The following is a 12,474-nucleotide window of genomic DNA, read 5'->3' on the forward strand; positions in this document are numbered from 1 at the left end:
AAAAAGCATAATTATGTATTATAGTGAAGGAGGTGAGACTGTATAATAATGATATTGCATTCTACCACTGTCTAAATAAGTTGTGATGTGAAAAACATGTTGGATTAAGGCGTGTGATTTTTTTTTTCTTCCCCTCACATTTGTCCACATACTCACCCCACCTTTAGCATTTGTGTTACATGGGGAATCTTCTGCATTTACAACATAACTTAAATACTGCTATATTTTTAATTATGGAAATGAAGCACACAGGTAATTGTACTGCCTCTCCCAAGTTTACAACAGTATTTGCTGTTTTGTTTTGGTTATGATGTGGTACGTGTGTGATGTTTGTAATCATTATGTAATTTATGTACTTTAAAATGTAAGTATCAAGAAAGTTTCTTCAAATAAATGAACTACTCAGTTTATTGCTTTTCTTTAAGTAGTAGTCAATGTATTTGTTTTTTCTTAGGTGAGGTTAGTTTCTGGCTTTTAGAAAATATTCTTATTATTTTCCTTACGTCAAGCAAGTCTAATACAGAGCCTGCTGTTTTATGAATGCAAAGATAGCAGTAAATTACAAGACTGCTTTGCTTGTGATCTGGCAATTGGCCAAAGCTCCACAGAAATGCCCTCTGTCTTCAGAAGAAGGACAGCTGTTGAAGCAGTGTGTCTGATCACAGGATCATTGCAGTGCAGGCTGCCATTGCATTACATCTCTTAGCTGGAAACCTTTGTCATCGTAGTCTGGGGTGCGGGGTGTGAAGAAAGAAGTCTTTGCCCCAATGTGCTTTACACAATATTTTGTGCATTTCTTATTTCCTTTCTGAGTTATTCAGAGCCGCAGAAGGGTAATGTCAAAGAGTGCAGATTATGGATAGAATTAGGAGTGGAAGTCTGGCAATAAATTTCTTCTATGAGTTACTAATGGTACCAGAAAGGGAGCACTGCTTTTAATGTTACTAATGACAACAGCAAAACTTCACAGAAGTACATCCTTTCTAGTTCATTCTTCTGTACAATCCACATATGTCCCTTGCTTAATTTGTGTATCTATTTCTGTCAAGCCAGGACTATTAAAAAGGCAATTAAATGAGTCTTTTTCCTTAGCATAAATAGCGCTCTTGTCTTTGAAGTGCATTAAATGCTTCAGTTTTGGTGGTTTTTTGGTAAACTAAACAGGTCACAGTCTTTTAATTGTATTGTCCCCTTTTACAAAAAGGCTTTTTAGACTCCTTTTGCAGCCATCTTCCATACCTTTCCCAAATGGAATTGTTGTTTTTTGTGTTGTTTTTTCATCAGTAAGGACAGTAAGACTGGAGAGGTGTATTTCAAATTAGCGTTTAGTATTCTTAGCATTTCATGAGCAGTATTGCTGTTTTTTTCCTTGCCTTGCCTGAAAATACCTCTCCTGTCACATCCTGCAATTGCATTTTCATTGTTTTCCTGCACATAGCGTGTTACTCATAATCTCTTTACAGTTGTTTAATAAATGCTCATCTTCTGTTTCCAGCTGATGAGCTCTTAGTAGCACAAATTGTTGGTTTTAAACACTGGACATATGACTATTTACTATTAGTAGATTAATTTTTGTTATTTCTTCTGTCCTGTGCTGCTGGTCCCTGACTGTCAGTTGTCATTATTCCTACTTCTTATGCCGCAGTTGTTTATGGGAACAGCAAACAGGGTCAATTATAACGCCATTCTCAGCTAATAAATTCACTCAGGTCCTGTATGTCCTTTCAAGTTAACACCTAAAAAAAAGTCTAAGGAGGAGTGACAATACTGAACTAAACTCCATCTCCTCCAACTTATTTCAGCGAGGCTCAGTATGATGCTCTCTTTGACACTCACATTGCTTGTCATGGTCTCCCTTATTTGGAAAGTTGATGGACTTAACAAAGTAAGTTTATCAGGTTAGCAAAGTAATTTTGTAAATCCCTTGTTGTGTTACCCTGTTTTTCTAAACTCCTTGTCTCTTTAGTCTTTCCAAATTGGTTTGTGTTAATACACTCTTTTGATGTCAGGCTGTGGGTCATGTTGCTGAATCACCTTTCCTGGTAATTAGGTTAATGTTTGCTGTTTTCTGACCATGTGGTATCCTTGTTTGATGTATTTTAAAGGAAAGCAAACAAAACCTGTTGCTAAGTATGTGATTGCAGTGTGGGGTATTTATGTTTTCTGAAATAGAAATCATCTGGTCCTCCTGATTTGAATGTAGAGGTCTTTTAGTCTTACTGCCACCCGCGCAGTAATTTCCTTGTTTCCATGTTTTCTGGTGGTTCCAGCTCATAGATAAGACTGTAGCTGAGATAAACCAAGATCTCTCATCTCAAGTCTACATCATTACTTCTGCAACTGTCGGGAAATATTTTTCCTAGATAAACATGTCTGTAGATTGTACTAATGCTCTTAATCAGAGGTCATCACTATTAATAGGTAATATATGATATTGCCTAAAACATCTAAGGAAAGAAAGAAAAACTCTTCAGTGACAAAACTGAACATTTCAGTATTTGGGTGGACTTTTGATACCAAACTTTCTCCTGGCTTTTTTTCCTTATGCTAGCCATACTCTTGAAGAGAGAGGTAGGCTTTTAGAAAGAATTAGGCAATTCCAGGAGAAAAGGGAGCTGAGCTCTGTAGATGTCATCAGACATCTGTGCTTGAATTTGGTCAGTGTCATTTCTCTCCAGCAAGTGTAAGGTATAGCCCAGAGCGATTGGCTTGCACAGTATGTGTTTTTGTGTAGTCAGATAAGCATCCCTCAGAAAGTTGTAAAGTCTTCAATTTTCAGTGCGTTCATAATGTAGAGTGACTTAGCAGAGTTCTCTCCAGCTGGAATGAAGTGGTTTGCATGTCTGTACTGTCTCTTATGTTATGGAAGTGAAATGCTCTAGCTATGCTTGGAAAGCCTGGGAGGATGGAATCTTAGTGTGATAATTAGAATTTTGAGGTACTATGATAAAAATAGCAATAATGAAAATTTCTAGGTTAGTTTTAACACTTAGTGAAGTGCCAATATGTGATAGCTTACTTAATGGAGACGCATTTAATCAAAGCAGCATAGAATGAATTTAATCTTAAATGTGAACAGCTGTATTTTGTTTACCTGTGCTAGCAATTAGTGTGGAAATTGGGTGCTTAACTGTTCAGAAAAGAGTGGATGATGCTACATTAATATATTCAAATACTGCTGTTTTATCTCCTGATTTTTGCACTGGGGACAATTGTCTGTGGTGGAAACTATTAAGTCTGATAGGTTTTTCCGTCAGTGGAAATTGCTGCCCTAGCTAAGGTTGGTTCTACTGTATGGCTGGACGTCACTTAACCAACAGTACTGCAATCTGAAAAAGTAGTGAATTCCTGTTACGGCTTAATCGTTTTTCTCCTGGAATCAAAATTGGCTTGGTGTGACAGTAATTCCAGGTTTTCAGTTTGATAAGCACGTTGTTACAGTACATCCATTTCTAGCTACCACAGTTGTTACTGGTGCCGCAGCACAATGGCTGTCATGTTACTATGCTATGGCTAAAGGACTTGTAACTGTGAAGATAATTGCAATATGAAGAAATAACCTTCATAAGATATTACCAGAACTTCCTAATATGTTGCCAATATTTATTGAGCATTGTGAAACTTGTATGCTACAGTTTTTCATTTATTTTCTTATTTCTCTCCAAAGGAACATGTGATTTAGCAGCTCTTTTTCCCCATATGTAGGACTCCATGCTTATTTTTGTTGAACATCATAAGGTTCCTCTCACCCAACTCTCTGAGCTGTCCAGGTCTCAGTGACGGGCAGCATGGCCTTCTGGTCTGACACCTACTCCTCCCAGCTTTAAATGAATCGTCAGCAAACTTGAGTGTGCATTTGTCCCTTCATCCAGGCCCCAGTACTAACCACTGGGGAGCACAACCAGCTATGAGAGGTGATAAAAAGTAGCATTTTTTTTTTTTTCATCAGACCTTAACACTGAAGAGAGCTTAATGTATGTTGTCATTTTGGTTTTTAGTGTTTTGGGAGGATTTGTGACTCATATTCATAGACCAAGACTTTGCATTAAAGTTGTATAAACGTTGGGGAAGGGAATGTGGTTTCCATCTTAGAGAGCTTGTGAGCAAATAGGAGAACAGATAGCTGCAGAAAGGCAGGAATGTGTCGCTGCTAGATACCATTCTATTAGTGAATAAATGATTTAATCAAATAGGCCATATTTTGTACTTTTAAAGGCTTAGGTTGCTTGATTATGATTAGATAACTAGTTTTTCAGTTGTGCTAGAGGGCAACAATACCAACCTTGTAACTGATGAAGTTTTGACTGAGTTCTTGGCTTTCTAGCAAGTGCTAAGAGCCAAGCATATATTGTACTTAATGTCTGGGCTGTTTTTTTCTCTTCTGTTTCAACAATGATCTCTTATGTAGATGAGCAGGTGTTTGGAAGTTGTTCTAGTGTGTAATGCCTTAACCAGTGCCAGTAGTTGCTTGGCTTTAGAGAGTACTCCTGTGGTGTATGATTTTAGATACAGTTAGTTATGTGTATTCAAGAAGTATGTAGTATTGTTGAACCTTGACAAAATCAACAGATCCTGTAGGGTGTGCTTTAATGCAAGTCTTCAAAAATATTAATTACCTTTTCCCAGAATGCTCTGCTGTTAATTAGAAAGAAGTACATGATGCTTTTAATTATTGCATTATCCATTATAGTTAATTTTTATATATTAATTCCTTTCTGGTGGTTGTTGTTGTTGTTGTTGTTTTATGGTATGTGTTTTATATCCCCCCCATACAAATGATTCCTTATTTGTCCTGTTTTGATATCTAAGATTCTAGGTAAAGACTGGGGCAGTATTCCATTTGGGTGTTGTGCATGTTATCAACAGAATGTCATGCACCAAAGACTTCATAATAAAACAAAAGACAATACACAAATACAAGCAGATATGAGACTAAAAAGAAACAATGGAGAAAACATAGATCTGTGTACTAAATAACAGTTGCAACTTGCCAATGGCTCAATTACTACCCCAGTGTTGTTTGCAATAGAAAAGAAGTATTCAAGAGCTCTTTATAGGAAAATGGAATGGATATTTGCTGGCAACTCCTTCTGAATAGAAGAGAAACATAGGAAGAACCACAAACAGTTTTCAAACTAAGATAACAGTGCTGGAGACCAATTCCTTTATTTTAATCCCAGAATGTCTCAACACTTTGGTACCAAGTGGGAGCATTGTGCAAGTTTTTGCAGAGCCACACTGCCTTGCCTTGCCTGGTGCTGACATCTCAGAAATGGCATTTAGGCAAGACTTCTGTGTCTTGTCATACGAATAAGAGAACCCCAAGAGTAATTTGAGCCCAAAAGGGTATTCTGTTTATGAAGCTTATGATACTTGCAGGCACAGAGAAGATAGGACTCGAGGGAGAGATGAAATGATTCCTTATATAGGTTATCCTGATTGGAAGGATTCTTAGTGGGACAAGTTTATGTGGCATGGATACAGTTTATCTTTGACCTCCGAAGCCATAGATGTTTCAGTCCTTTCTACCCTGTTCTTAAAGCCTTCAATAATATGGTTATCTGAATCAATACTTAACAATTGTTACTGATACATTTTTCCTGCCTGTAATTCAGAGTATTCCCATGCTCAGGGCAGTTGTTCCCCATCCTGCCATCAGCCGACAAAGAGGTGGTAACTTTTCGTGCTGAAAGAATCTGGTAGATTATGAAGTGCTGGTCTTCAGTTTGTTTTTAATTTTTAAATTCGAGGATTCAGGAAGGACAGGTGTCTGTGATGCTAGCAGAGAGGCCTGTGCTGTCAGCAAAGGGAAGTAAAACGGAGTTTTGTTGGAGTTGTGTTTTTGTCCTTTCAGCTAATGCCTTTAATTATAGCTTAAGAATAATCTCTGGGAAACAGGCGGATGTAAGTAGAATTGGGATTTTTGTGGGCAGTAGCTTTCAGGTTCTGTTTTGTTCTGGTTGGTTTTTATTCCCACCCACCTTGATTTTTGGTGTTCCTAGATGTTAGATCACGAGAGAATGATGATGTACATTGATAGAAACTGAGGAGTTTTGAGTAACAGTGTGGGTTAAGTTAGAATTAAACACCTGATTAATAAGATCTACTGTATTTAAAACTGAGTTCCAAAATGCGGGGAAGGAGTAACGTTGTAAGGCGCTGTTTTCATGTTGGAAGTGTGGCATTCTTCCTAAAGGAGGAACAGCCTTATTATCATTTGAATGACATAGTAACAAAAGAATTGTGACAAGCATAAGAGATGTGTTTATTAGCTTTGTGAATTCAGTCTTCTCTTGTATTTTACTGTTAGTATTCTACAGGCTAGACTTGAACCATCAACTTACCATTCTGTTTTCTTATCTCTCTTTACCCTTCACAATTTTCACTCTAAGAGTACTAATAAGTAGAAAGACAAAACGCACAGATTAATTTAACTCCGGTCGTAATGACATATTTACCTGTGGAACAGTCTGCAGATCTGTGCTGGTATCCTGGGGGCTTTTTGTCCTTTCATGTCCCTATTTCAAAAGTTAAACCTGTGGCTCTTTAATTTTTTCAAACTAAATTTTCACTTTCAGTTTTGCCAACTGATTATGTTGAGATTATAAAATCCTAATGAAATGAAACATTTAAGAACAATTTTGATGGCATTTCATGGGAACCAGTAGTTCTTCACTGTGCTACAGGAGACAAGGAAAAAACCGTACGTACAGTTTTTTCCTTATATATATGAGAATATAGATGCAGTTTTGAGTATGCAGAGAGAGCAGATCTGCGGAATTAGACATTTTACATGAGGGATGAAATGCTTATCTCGTATCTAGTTCATTTAATACAGATAAAAGGATTGTGTGCGTGTAAAGTAGCTCTTGGACTCTGTGCCTTGATGCAGCCAGTTAAGACTGCCTACTTATAAGCTGGTACGCCTGATTGCGCAGCTGCACTGTCCTGTGGCCCATGTTTTAGGCCAGCTGGCTGAGATGACTTCCAGCTCTTCCTACTGAGGCAGGTCCTCACATTGAAATGATTTAGGGCTTCAAGCTCGTCAATACATAGCATTTTGTGCTGCACCTCAGGTTCATACTGGCAAAATGAGAAGAGATGCCAAGTGTTTTTCAGTGTCTTAATGTAAAACATTGAGTTCATGTTCACGCGTAAGCATTTCAGCATCAGAATAATGCTTTTCTCTTTCTGATGTTTGTCCAAACAAAAAGTTGCATTACTGCAACTTAGTAGTCTAAAATGTATTGTTTCATCTTCTTAGAAAGTATTAGGAATGAGACCTAGTTGCACTCTACAACTGCCTGAACGGAGGTTGTGGTGAGGTGGAGATTGGCCTCTTTTTCTGCATAACTAGTGATAGGTCTGGAGGCCTCAAATTGTGCCAGGAGAAGTTCAAATTGGATATTAGGAAAAAATTGTTCTCTGAAAGAGTGGTGAGGTGCAGAAATGGGCTGCCAAGGGAGATGGCAGAGTCACCAACCTTGGAGATGTTTGAGAAACACTTAGATGTGGTACTATGTGGCTAACGGGGAAATGGTGGTGGTAGGTGGACAATTGAACTGGATGACCTTGGAGGTCTTTTTTAACCTTGGAGATGCTATGATTCTATGAATAAAAGCTGAAAGCACTCAAATGAAGTTTGTTTTTTTTCCCCTGTATTTTCCAGATGGTGGTAAAAACGTTCATGGATATGGACCAGGACTCAGAAGATGAGAAACAGCAGTATCTCCCATTAGCCTTGCACCTTGCATCTGAATTCTTCCTCAGGAATCCCAATAAAGATGTGCGCCTCCTTGTAGCATGTTGCTTGGCTGATATCTTTCGTATCTATGCTCCTGAAGCTCCATATACTTCCCATGACAAACTTAAGGTAAATAAAGGCTTTTTCCCTGCCTTGTTCTCCTGTTGTGAATAAAAATTGTTCAGCTTTTTTCTAAAGCATTTGTACTGATACTCAATTTTATTAAAGAGATCTTGCTTTGGTCCTATGAGTCAGTGGAGTGTTTTAATGGCCTGAAATGCGTTGTTGATAGATTTCTGTCAGTGCCTAAAATATTTTATATAGTGAGTCTGTAAAAGGGAGTAGATGTCAGTACTAACAGTATTTTTATTCTCTGCAGAATCTAACTTGTAAACACCTGCTTGTGTTTTGACAGGACATATTCTTGTTTATTACAAGACAATTAAAAGGCTTGGAGGACACAAAGAGCCCTCAGTTTAACAGATACTTTTACTTGTTAGAGGTAATGTATTAATTGAAACTTTCAGTAGATGCTACTTTCTCTGTGATTCTAAGAAATGTTACTGATCTTACCTCAGATGTGCCCAATTTACAGGTGTTTATGTTTAAAGTAACGTTCAATAGATTGTTTCTTTCAACAGTTAAAATTTCATACGTATTTAATAAGTTCATGCTGCCTGTAGTTGAGGTTGTGTTAAAATGATTGGTATTTATTGGTATTTATTAATGTTTAGCCTTTATTTTACAATTTTAGGCATCATTTTTTTGTATTGTGTACCCTTCAGGTTTTATTACCTTGTAAAGAGAAAAGAATTAAATGCTGTTTAAAATGCAAATATTGATGGTGGGACAAGAAGCGTTGGGATTTTATCAGTGTGCATTTAGAAAGTGTTTTATTATTTAATATTTTATTAATTTAAAAAGGCAGCATTGTTTCATACCATGAATCCAAAATCAGTCTAGATATAACCTTAATATGTTAATAGTTTCTGTCAATCTGCCTTTGTACCTAAGAAATCAGATTATTCTCTAATTTTTCTTGTGGATGTGTACTGCAAAGCCCCTTTGTGTTAAGAGCTGTATATATGCAAAGCAAATATCCAGTCTCTTTCTCCAAAGGGTTTTTTATTGTATAATATTTTTATCTGAATAGAAGAAAAATTAACTAACATGATTATATTTAAGTGATTTGCAAAGTTTTAATATCCTGAATATCCTATTTTTGTTTTAGAATTTAGCTTGGGTTAAATCTTACAACATCTGCTTTGAGTTGGAAGATTGCAATGAAATTTTTATTCAGCTTTTTAGGACTCTTTTTTCAGTTATCAAGTAAGTTGAATCACTTCAATTATATTAAACTGTCAAAATATCATCAGATTTGGGGATAGACTGAATCCTTACGTAGCCTACAAATGAATAGATCTGAACAGAGCAAGTCCCCTTTCCTCCAAATGAGGAGATACAGGAAAGCAAAGGAGTACAAATTACTGGCAATATAGAGAGGTGTGTTTCTAAAAGCAGACATTTCTGACTTCTAAAAATGTCTATGTTGCAATGGTATACTTCATTCTGACTTATGTGCATTTTTATTTCTGTGGTTGGATGTTTGCTTCTCGTTTGTTTCCCTTCTTAAAGCAAAGCTAGAGTATTCTAGATTTTTTTGAACTTTTCTAGAACAGAGGGAAGTCAATATAGTTACGCTGATATTTTCAACATTTGAAAATGCAAGAGTTGAACACTGTTTAGTATTAATCCATTGTCTTTTGAAGTGCTACTAGTATTTCTCAGGGTCTGAAAAGTTTGACTTGATAATATGCTTTTATCTTCTTAGTAATAGCCACAACCAGAAGGTACAAATGCATATGCTGGATTTGATGAGTTCTATCATCATGGAAGGCGATGGAGTAACTCAGGAGCTGCTGGACTCCATTTTGATTAACCTCATTCCTGCACACAAGGTAAAAATATTTAAAATATTATAGCAATATATAATTACAACAATTTTAATTGCCTTTAGCTTGCTTATATTTCTGCACACTTTAGGTTATCTATGACAATTATAGTTTTTCAAGCCTTGTAACAGTAGGCTGAAAATTGCCATTAGGATTTGTTTGGTGCTGTTTCTTAGCTGTGTCTGGAATACTCGTTAGTAAGAAATTCTGTACTTAAGCAGGAACAAAGCACATTTAATACTCTAATATGAGAACATTTTTACTTCCAAAAAATATATATATATTTCCCCAGGCTTCTGTGGAAACTTGCTTCTTGCATCTATTTGTCAGTCATTCTCTTCCATCTCCCTGTTATTTTTTTCCTGTTTCTTTTCCATCTTAAAATTCTGTCCTAATAAATCCTATTCTTACCTAAAGCATATTAGTTTTCTAGTTCAGCTAGTTGCTTTTAGTTCTCTGTACTCTTTTATGAATTCCATAATGTTTTCAACTTTTGTAGAGGTCCACATCCCTTTAGCTGTAAGTGACCCTCTTCTTCTGTGGCAAGCTGTACATGAGATGCAGTGTCATAGTATCAGCTCCTTTCTCTTGATAGCAATGAGATGATGTATTGTTAGAATCCCCAGTGGCAGGAGAGGCCTCTTAACTACAGAAGGGTTATTTTAAAATACACAGATTTTTCTGAGTTGTTTGTAGTCAATTACAGGCAGTAGAGATCAGAAGTGTACTGAAGTGTAGGTGTCTGTGGCAAGTGCCTGGTGATGCCTTGCTCTTTAGATACAAAGACCTTGGTAGACCGTGTGCAACTAAACAATTTGTTGTAACTGCTTCATGCAAGTAAAGCAAAAAGGAATATGATTCTTTAGCATACATACTATTTTAATAATTTTGACTATTGAGAGAAAGTATAGAGACTGATGAGAGGAAGGCAAAGTTCAAGTAAATATTGGGATGTGCAACTAACTAAATATCTTTCAGTATCTTTTATATCACTGATTGCCAGTCCTCATTGGCTCTTGGCCATCATGACTGGCAAAGTAATATGCTGTACTCAGAGTCCAGTTTCATGCTTTTCTCAGTGATTTTGTCTGTCCTAATCTTTGTTTGTTACCCATAACAAAAGAACTTTAATTGCTGCTTTACATGTTACTTAACAAAAAAATAAATAAATAAATAAAACCAAGTTATTTTGTTTTTTCTGGCAAGCAGAGTTTGAGTGTAGTAATTGTTCTCCTTTCATGCACAGATCTCCTAAAAATTCTGGGATTATATTAATTGTTTGTCGTTAGTTAATGTAATTCCAAAACACCACTGAGTGCATGAAAAAAATAGTTTATTTTCTGGTACAGAACTTATAACAATGCTTTGATGCCTATGCAAAGCAGATGATTAGTTGTTCTCTGCTATACGTTATATAGATATCAGCATGGCTAGGCTATTGCATTTAATGGAAGTTCATCTTTGTCACGAAGTTGAAATATGTATTTTAGATGATGTATTCAATTCCTTTTTCAAACTAACAAACTCTTCTACATTGTTTAAGAGGATAATGCAGTTAAAAAGAAGTATACCAATACTTAGACATGAAGTATCTCAGCATCTAGATGACACTTATTTGCACTTTCATTATCAATAAAGTGGCTCTAATATCCATTGTTCTTCTTTCTGAGTGTGCTAACAAGGCTCTCCTCTGTTGAATGCAGTTTTTTAACAACAATATGGTACATCGCAGCTCAGAAGACACATGGCATCAAGCTGTAGTTGTTTTTTATTAATTTTAAAACCGGTACTTTCAATCTATTTAGTGATTTATTTATTTGCATATTTATTTATTAATGCTGCTCTTGACAAGGTTATTCCTTAAAAAAGATAAAGTTCATGTATTTTAGATCTGTCATTTTTTTGCATCTTCTACATCATGTCCTATCCAGACTTCAAGGTTTTATGCTCTGCCTGAGATTGGTTATTTTATTTGAAGATCCAAATAAAATATACTTTTATATACGGTTGGCAGTTTGTCAGTTTAATACAAACATACCTACCAATGTGATTTTTATAGTGATCTGATATGGAGAGAAGGAATTTTGTTTTAGACTGTGTAGTAGTAAGAATTTGTGAAGAGTTTATACATATCAATCTGACTGAAGAGGTATTTGTATGAGCCACTTGTTTCTCTTTAATATCAGTTGATGAGAGCTTTATTTTTGTCATCTTGACATTTTGTCTATCTTGAACATAAGAGAATCATTCTCAGTGTAGACTTGCCAAATACAATCTTTCTAGTAACTGGTCATCCTTATGCTTTATCTGTATTTTTTTTGCAGTAGTTCATAATTTTCAGGGCAATCAGCTAATCCACCCTTCTCTGTCTTCTTTTTTTTCTTCATTTTCTCTCCAAGCTGCATTAATCCCTAGATGAGATGATATATTGCATATGTGTCATGCATATACGTGGATTTTATGCAGATTTGAACAGTCACATTTTTTAGATGTGTGCTTACGTTCCTTACCTTACTTCAGATTAATAAAAACAATGTTTAGATTTGTAGATTTGTTGTGTTTCAATCAACTGTTTACTTGAAAAGATTGCAGACACCTCACTGTGGCTGTTTTGGTGCATGATACTTACCAAAGTATGGAATTGGGATCATGTTTCTCTGAAATTTTTAATGATTGCATGTTAAAACATTTCTTTAGTTACCAGTACAATACTAGAAGTGCTAACTAGACTGATAACATCCTAGAAGACTTTGCAGGTTTAGATTTCTTTGTGTATAA

The 12,474-nt window shown here is 36.0% G+C and overlaps 1 protein-coding gene across 1 annotated transcript in view; it reads left to right on the plus strand.

The window, feature by feature from the left end:
* PDS5A (PDS5 cohesin associated factor A) overlaps positions 1-12,474 on the plus strand; it is a 71,400-nt gene that overhangs the window by 21,842 nt on the left and 37,084 nt on the right. Inside the window, exons 2-5 of the mRNA XM_010710273.2 lie at positions 7,670-7,873; positions 8,160-8,246; positions 8,976-9,073; positions 9,576-9,702. Coding sequence (XP_010708575.2) covers positions 7,670-7,873; positions 8,160-8,246; positions 8,976-9,073; positions 9,576-9,702 — 516 coding nt within the window. The remainder of the gene's footprint in view (positions 1-7,669; positions 7,874-8,159; positions 8,247-8,975; positions 9,074-9,575; positions 9,703-12,474) is intronic.

This window comes from Meleagris gallopavo, chromosome 4, assembly GCF_000146605.3.
Source record: "Meleagris gallopavo isolate NT-WF06-2002-E0010 breed Aviagen turkey brand Nicholas breeding stock chromosome 4, Turkey_5.1, whole genome shotgun sequence".
Taxonomy (NCBI): Eukaryota; Metazoa; Chordata; class Aves; order Galliformes; family Phasianidae; genus Meleagris; species Meleagris gallopavo.